Below are 8800 nucleotides of genomic sequence, written 5' to 3'. Positions count from 1 at the left end.
AAACACATGTAGTGATTTCACAGAATCACAGAACATCCCGGGTTGGAAGGGACCCACAAGAATCATCAAGTCCAACTCTTAAGTGCATGGCCCATATTGGTTTTATGAGCACCATGCTCTAACCAGCTGAGCTAATCTCAGGGTGTATTTCCTGTCCTTAACACTCCCCCTCCCTGAAATATTTCCACTCCTTACACTTGTAGAAGAACTTGCACTCCACAATTTATTTCTGCCTCCGAAATTTCCTTATTTCCTGCAACAATGACAACCCTGGAATCAGAAGGGATCTATCATTTGATATTATCTCCAGGGAGTGGAATATGATTTTAAATGCAGCTCCCTAACAATACCCCAGTGGTGCTAATGGTGGGGTGTGCCTGTTTGCTGCTCTCCTACCCACCGTAACCAGTCCCATTGCGTGACCCGGCCGAGTCACACCCCTGGGTGAGCAACGCTGCTGCTCCTCTGCTGCCTCGTTTTTATGTGACATTTGGGCTTGCAGGGACTGACCAAACCCAGAGCTGTGCTGGAGGATGAGTGACAGGCTTCCAGCACTGCACGTGTGTCAGGAGCCACATTGCTGTGGGCTGTGACCCAGCTGGGAACTGAATGGAGACCTACACGAAAGAGGAAACGGTGAAGGTGAATCAAGGGGTGGTACTTTTTCTGCTGAATCAGAACTGGATTGATGCCCTATATGCTTCAGCAAAATCTTCACTGATGCTATCTAAACCCCTGCAAATTCGTGACTGAAAACTTATAGTGCTATTTTTTTCATTCAAACGTGGCCACATATTCATGACAAATGAAACTGTCCTGTATTTGCCTCAACATATTTCATATTTCTCAATTGATTTTAAAGTTCAAGCTTTTTTTTTTAGTTAATAAAATCAATTCCATGACTATAGCTGTAAAATTATGAAAAGCCCTCCAAAATACAGGTAAAAATATCTTTTTATTGAAAAACATGCCCTCCTAGGGCTCTGCAGCCTTCTTTAAAACCTTAGTGGTAGTAATTTTTATTTCTCTATAAATCGTTTTTAACAGTCTGACTCTACAGATCACAGCTACCAGGTGTAATTCTCATTTTTCTAACTGCTAGGTGTACGAACTGTGTGAAATACACTGACATACATATATATGCATAAAGGTACATGGTGGAATCCTGTTATTATTATCATTACATGATTGGCTTCAATGGACTTGCTCTATGTTCGTGCCTAGATACAATTTTTAGTAACTAATCCATTCTCTCTTGTCCTTTCTGTCTCTTCTAGAGGAAATTACTGTGCACAATGTATTACTTATTGAGCTATCTTGCATTTTGTGACTTTATTGATACACAGTTAAAAAATACTTTGAGAAATTTGACAGGAAGATGGACTTTAAGTACAAAGTAGGACAACAATTAAAAGCAGAAGGCATTCAAAGAAACATTTACTGCAATTACAGTCTGTGACTCTACATTGTCAGCAAACATGAAATCAAGCTGTTATTGCAGGTAACTCCAGGAATTTCTTATTTTTATTCATTTCAACCCTAACTGAAATAATTGCATGAAATAGGTACCGAGGGCTTTGCAAAATAAAACGTGTATTCTGCATTTCAAACTCCTGGTGTGGGAATTCCTAATTTTAGATTTGTCTATGTGAGACCAGCAGGAGAGGCTCTGAGTTTTTGTAGTAATCTTTGTATTAGCCATGTACCAAGAGCAGTAAGTGAGAGTAAACAATTAAAGGTCTGAGAAGTGATATGATGCTTGTAGCTGAACCAAGCTGGACATTCAGGTGGCTGTGTGTGTTATGTCACTTCAAAAGGGTAACTATAAACCACAGGAGCTCCAAATGCAGGAAAGATGTATTTGCCAGTGAAAGATGAAATATTATTCAAGAGAAGAACTGCACATTATTATGTGTTGGTTTGTATATTGCATTTCAGGGCACCTATGACAACTGAATTTGGGGGCTCAGTTTCTGATATGTCACCTAACAAGCTGTTTTATGACCATTAGCAGGCTAAAATTTTCATTTTAAATGCCTAAAAAGGAGAGCTTAATAGTTCTATGATGCTGAGCTAAGTGTGTGTCTGTAGAATACAAGGGTAAGAGCTGGCAGCAAAAAGAAACAGCTTTGAGGAAAAATAGTTGATTGAGCCTACAGTTCTTAGTAAGTCTGGTTCTGAAATATTTTACATGCACCTGTCCATTTGATAATTTCTTCTATAAATGGGTTTCATACTTTAGGGATGATGAAGGCAGAATAGATCTTAATCCCCCTGGAAAGTGTAGGCTATTAGAAGTTAATTACAAGACCTCAGTTTTGTCGCAATACAAATGGGACTTTATAACCTTAATGACCACAGGTGTGAGTTCTTGTTCCATTTGTACCTCTGCAATTATTCCTAAATCTTATAGGATTACTATTCCAGTTGATCATGTGCTATTGGAACTTTTTTTCTTCCTCTTGACTGTGTCAGCAGTTAGCCTGAAGATGGAGAGGAGATTTTGACAAGAAAGTAATAATCTACTTTTTATCATGCCCACATTTAGACAATTTGTTATGGCAAGACCAGGCTACCCACTCCTGCAGGAATTATTTCATGATCTGCTATTCTGTTAGGGCAGACCTGCTTCCTACTCCATGTATTGCATGCTCTGTTGTCCATCTTGTGACCAAGGGCTTTTCATAGAAATGTCTGTTGATTTTGTGACATCCTGTTTCATTTTTCCCGCAGCAAAATGGTCTTTGGGCCTCCTGGGGAAAAAAATATTTCAGTAACACTGGTGGGGGTGAACAAGGTAGTGTACAAAAAAACAAAAAAGGTGCCTACACTTTAAATTTCTTGCAATTTCTGTGTAATTATATTAGCTATGTCACAACAACTATTGCTCCAGATATTCATACTATAGTGTCATCTTGTAATTAACCTGCTGTGCTTCTGGATCATTGCAGTCACAAAGTGCTGTGCCAGGTTTTGAACTGAAAGCTCAGCATCCTGGTCAGATTATGTTCTGCCACCATATTGTATATTGTCTGAGCAGTCTGTATGCCTCTGTATACCTTCTGAGTAGTCTGTCCAGCTGTAAAAACCAATAGAATACTGTTAATTTAGTCAAACTAATTTCCAAGTAGTGATTTCCTTTCTATTCCCCCATCTCATTTCTCTAAAGTAATGCCAAACCACAGACAGTATAAAATGCTCTCAACATGTGTACAATGACCCTTGCAGGAAAAAAGAGTTGTAAACTGTGGCAAATCTACTTCAGACTATCAGGACCAGGGAGGTAAAGTCATGGGTCCTGGCAAACAGGGAAAAGCCAAAAACAGACAGGGAGCAAAACAGAGAGTGATTCTGTGGATTGTCACTTCTTGGTTTAAGCTTCCACAGGGGGTGAGAGAGAATGGCAAATGTGGAATAACGAGCTGCAGCCATGAATACATGCAGAGCTGGTCCTAGGCAAGCAACAGCTGGGCACAAGAGCTGTTCAGAGCAGAGGAGACCTGTTGCTTGCTAGAAGCCTGTCACCTTTACTGCTGTTGGTGGGGAGTCCATCATGCCAAGTCTGAAAAAACAGTGGTCAGACATCCTGTCCCTGGGGAGGTATCAAGGAAGCAAACCCACAGTTCAGGGACCTCCTGGGTCAGTAGTTATAGATGTATCTTCATGTTTTACAGCTCTCGTAGCTTGTCTTCCATGAGTTTACCCAGCTGCTTCTTGGGAGCATTTATATTCTTCATGATCAGTGATTCTTCTGGCATAATTTCACACACAAATGTGGTGACTGCACATGGTTGCATGGGATACACAGTCAACTGGCAAGGCAGCAAACAAATTAGACTCCTTACTACACTTGAGCAGCTTCCTGACTGAGGGGAAGGGAAGAAGATTCAGAGAGTATCCAAAAAAAGGAGAATACTAGCTATGTATGCAGGTTATTCTTTCTTAGAGAATATTAATTTGAGGATGTGCCCAAAAGTAGAAGATGCTTCTGTTCAAGCAAATATTGGTAAATTGGGTAAACATGTCCTGCTGCTATTTTCCCAGAAATGGGGGGAGCTGTTAGTAAGGTAGATGTAACTGAGAAAACTATATTTTTATTATCTATCTTTGTATTATCCATGAACAAGTCTTCCTCATCTGCACCAACAAAATTTCCATCAAAATTATCACTATTTGCAAAGTTGATGCAGACCTTGTAGATTCTCCCAAAGATCTGGTTATTGTGCCTTACTCTCATGCTTTAGTGTATGGGAAGGGAGGTCCTTTCCCATAGTGTGGTACAAGTTTAATCTCTGTGCCTGTCCTTAGAAAAGCAGTTTCCTGTTTGTGCCTTGCAGTGACTAGGCAGCCCTGCATACAGGCCTTTTCCCAGAGGGAAATGAAGTCCAGAAGGCAAAACTTCTAAATAACCAGGATAATCTCGCAGGTCTATGAACTCCTCCTCAGCTGAAACCACAAAGGTCACCAGCTGTCTGCATACCAGAATTTAAACAGAGACATTGCTGCTCACCAGAATAACCAGGAACAAGTAAATGACAGCCCAGTGGGTAGACAACATACTTGTGAAGGAACGTGTTGTTGATGATAAACCTATTCTCCACCTGCAAACCCACAAAAGCAGCCTTACAACCAGGAGCTAAGACAGGTGTGATTCATATGGAAATGCAATTGTTTGTAGGCACAAGACGCCTTCCCACAAAGACATGCAGCCAATCTTGAGGTGAGAGAAATCCAAATACAAGTGGTTGTTCTAACTCATTTGCCTTGGGCTATATTACCTTCCTCTGGGGTAGAAGAGAATAGTAGCTAGGAAAACAACAAAAAATGCTGAATACTAAATGCAGAACCTTCATTCATTCCTCTGGGTTGGGCAATGATTTCTGCCTCTCTTCCTCAGATCCCTGTCATGTTGATAGCTCAGAATCTTGTCCTGGAGACAGACAACTGGGGGCAGAAGCGGACAGAGGCATTGCACACAGAGAGGGTGAGGCACTCAGATTTTGGTGCAGTTTACATTTTTCCAGTGCAAATTACTTTCCTCTCTTCAACACTCTGGTCCTTTACATCTTATCGGGCACAGACACTGCACAGCCATAACTGTGTTTTCTCGTGGCCTTAATTTAATTACATGGAGACGGGAGATAAATTATTTAAAAAATGCTCTTTAAGGTATTTGTTCTGCCATTTCCTTCAAACAAAAGCATCTCCTTTGAGTATGACTCCCTTGATTACTGAGGAATGCACTGCTCATGACAGCCCAGGCTGTGGGTGAAGATGTGTGTGCCTAGGCCCGTGTCAGCGGGGTAGGGTTGTGGCGTTCCCTCAGCCCAGATCCGGAAGAGCTGAGCATCTGAAATGCTGAAGTCCACACCTGCAACCTGGCTCGGGGCCAGGCAGCTCCAGCAGACCCGACTCACCTTGTTGGACCTTTGGCACCAAGGCTGATGCTGTCACTCATGCACTGAGCTGCACCGGCTCTGTGCCTGTCAACCCGCGGCTGTCTGGGGTCTGCGTGCTTTTGGATCAGTCTGGTACCCGTTCCTGGAGCATGGATAACAACTGACAGCCCTGGGCACCCACGGATTGCTGCTGTGGGAAGAAAGGGAGGAGGACAGTGTCCAGCTTTCACATATCACTCTCTGGTTAGAGTGCTCAGAGGTGGGTACAGGAGAATGGGACGGAGTGGCCCCCAGTGACTCCCTCGAGCCCTACCCCCCATTTTCCAGTCCCGGGAGGTGGCCGAGTGACAGACGGACCCAGGCGGATCTCCTCTCACAGCCCCTCTCCCCACGCTGCGCCCCAACACCCAGTCATGAGCAGAGGCAATGCCACCCCGCACCGGGACCTCAGCGTCCCACGGCCACTTTGCCCAGTTCCACCCCAGGCGAGGAAAGCGGGCACTCGGGTGGCCCGGGCGGCACCGCGGGGGCGCAGGTTGGGCGGAGGGGAGAGCCCCGGCCCCGCTGCCCGGCCCGCCCCCGCCCGGCCCCTGCGGCCGCCCGCGGCCAAGTGCGCGGGGCGGAGCGGCGGCGGCCCGGGAGCCGCAGTCGGTGCGCGCCGGCCCGCGGGGATGCTGCGCTACAGCTCCGGCCTCACGGTCACCGCCACCACCCCCCGGGGACAGCCCGGGGACGGCGGCCGCGCCCGGCGGAAGGTGCGCGGGGCAGGCGGGGGGGCGGCGGGGAGGGCCCGCGGGAGGTGTCGCGGGGGAGCGGCGGTTCGACACCCCCTTTGTACTTACCTGCGGAGCGCCTTTCCTTTCTTTCTTTCCTTCTTCCTTTTTTTTTTTTTTCTTTTCCTTCTCCTCTCTTATTTTGCGCTGTGCGAGAGCATCTTTCTGTGCGTTCGATGTAGGTGCGGGGAAATGATGAGCTTCTGGGGTGTCCCGCAAGGCTTCTGTAGTGCTAGTCCCTGGCTGTTCGGGAAGGTGTACTTGTGTTGGAGACTTTCTGCCTGCATCTTTGAAATGCATCTGTATATCTGAAACTCGGAACTTGCCTGCCCAGGCTCTGCCTGTTGTGAGGAAGCTCGCCACAACGATTTAGATGGCAATAGTAATTTGATTGGATAATCGGTTTCTCAGATACAGAAATATGATTTATTGATGTATTTTTTTAATTTTCATAGATGCATTAAATAATAACGATGTATTAATCTGTTAGGAAGTGCTTCTAAAAAGTTGTTAAAACTCATGCAGGTATGACAGGAATGTCTCTACAGCCACCCAGCTTTAAATAGCCCTTTTCTTGCTGCTGTAACCACACTGCTATCATTGTGAGTGCTCACTCCACATGTGAAGAAATAAATCAAAATAAGTGATAATCTTGTCCTTACAAAGAAGTACACCCATGTGATCGTGAAGCTTCTTGATTTATGCAGTGATTGTTTTGATGCTTCAAAATTATGAGTTCCTAACTGAAACAATGAAGAACATTGTGGTGCTCTGTTTTACATGATAGCAAGAAGGTCAGGCTCTTCCACAGCAAAAGATTGCTGGTCTTCATAAAAATTGAAGTTGCTCATGTATGTGGAAAAATTAAGATGACTTTAGTCATAGTTATGTTTCCTGTGTGTCTTCCGTATTCTCATTGAGTTTTCCTATTTTACTATTTCTTAAAGAAGTTAAAGTAAGGGAACTTGTGTTTAGGTGATAATTTTCATATTTTCACCCTCTTGATAGATTTACTGGGCATGATGTAAGATGAACTGTATTTGATATATTCTCTTAAGGAAACTAGTAAAAATTTAATTTGCAAATACAGCCCACTGGGAAGCTGTTGTCCCTTTTTTTTAGTGAAATATGACTCCCTTACCATGAGTTGTAAGAAGAGGGGAGGAAGACAGTTAGAATAACTGCTGAATAAATGAAAGATGTGTGTCACATTCCTGTGTGTTTGTGGTCACAGGAAAAGTACCCTTTAATTGTGTGTGGAATCTCATAGCAGAGCTTTCATAAATGGAGCAGGCTAATCAACAGATAAATGAGCAAAGAAAGTACTTTCTTCTTTGCTTTTTAGGACTGACTGAAATTAAACATCCACTGTTCTTCTGCTTTCACCTTCAAAAGTCTGAAGCTGACACTGGGCTTTAGGCAACGGGAGTGATTTTTGTGCGTTGAGCTGGTAGGGTAGTGGATATTTACTTGACAAGGGTGTTTTCCCTGTGCAGTTTTATTATCAGACAATATCAACAATATTAAATTCTGGTGATGTTTAACTCTAAAGTTGGTTTGAAGCTGGATCAGTATTGAACCACATCTTTTCTGTGGGGCTCCTGTAAAAGTCTTACTCTAAGACTGGTTGGTAGTACAGCAGCCTGTATTTTTCTATTGCTGTACTAGTAATTTTGGTTATTCTGTAACAACATTGCTCATTATTTTAATGTTAGCTCTGTAATTATTTCAGTCCATAGTTAACTATGATTAATGCCTTTCTGGGTGCTTTGTTTTTTAGAAAGGGGGAAGAAGAGGCTGAAGAACATTACTCAAACAGAATCTGTCATCTGTATTTGTTTTAAGTTGCACCCTAGTGATTTGAGTAGGATGGTAAACATAAATGTAGATTGTGGATCTGGGCCATGAATTCTCAACATTTTAAACTAACCTAGATTGGGTTTTTTTCCCAACTGCCATACTGCAGTAGCTCTCATCCATGCTGTCCCAGTAGCCTCTTAGAAATCTGGTAAAAAAGCATGTCTTGACCTGTTAATTTTCACTGCACTCAGCAAACTTTTGCTGTCTGGTGTTGTGTTGGGCTGAACCTGTCAGTCTTTGTTTTTCTCTCTACTTATTTGTTTCACAAGTGATGCCAGATGAGCTTTGGAAACACCACTCATGGGTTGTTGGTGTCAAAAAGCCAAGAGCAAACATAAAATGTTGGTACCATTAAGCTTATATTGGTGACTTACCCAAGCTGCAGATGCTGCAAATTAAACAAAAAACTGAAAGATTATTAGAAATATACCTGGTTCTTCTTCTACCCGGTATTTCTTTTTGGAAGTTATGCTCACAAAGTGACAATGTCAGTGACATAAAGGGAGGGTGGAAGCCACGTCTGTCCCTGTTTTTTCTCACTTGTTCTTAGTAAGCAGTTGAAGGAAATTGAATCACAACTTTTTCCCCATTGGAGTAGTTCTCATTCTCCTCCCCATCCCTGCATTACCCAATTGGTTTCTGGAAACTACTTCTTCATCCTCATGCACATTATCCTGCCATTGTTTGGCACTGAGTCGAGGCACTTCCTGTCACGCTCTCATTTCCATTTTAAGGCATCACTGCAGCAGTGTTTGCTGTTGGAGGAGG

The 8800-nt window shown here is 43.3% G+C and overlaps 1 protein-coding gene across 5 annotated transcripts in view; it reads left to right on the top strand.

Moving 5' to 3' along the window:
- Positions 1-1017: 1017 nt before the first annotated feature.
- The window catches only part of MYZAP (myocardial zonula adherens protein), a 58286-nt gene continuing 50503 nt past the window's right edge, over positions 1018-8800 (top strand). For 2 of the 5 annotated variants that reach the window (XR_007906071.1, XM_051796355.1), the window contains exon 1: positions 5670-6154. Coding sequence is in view for 1 of the 5 variants with exons in the window: in XM_051796355.1 (XP_051652315.1) it covers positions 5813-6154 (342 nt within the window). In the remaining 4 variants the exon portion in view is untranslated. The other 3 variants (XM_051796350.1, XM_051796351.1, XM_051796349.1) reach the window with 3 other exon arrangements.

This window comes from Manacus candei, unplaced genomic scaffold (assembly GCF_025592945.1).
Source record: "Manacus candei isolate 608988 ecotype Guabito, Panama unplaced genomic scaffold, ASM2559294v1 h1tg000046l, whole genome shotgun sequence".
In the NCBI taxonomy this organism is placed as follows: Eukaryota; Metazoa; Chordata; class Aves; order Passeriformes; family Pipridae; genus Manacus; species Manacus candei.
This window is presented reverse-complemented; position numbering and strand designations above follow the sequence as displayed.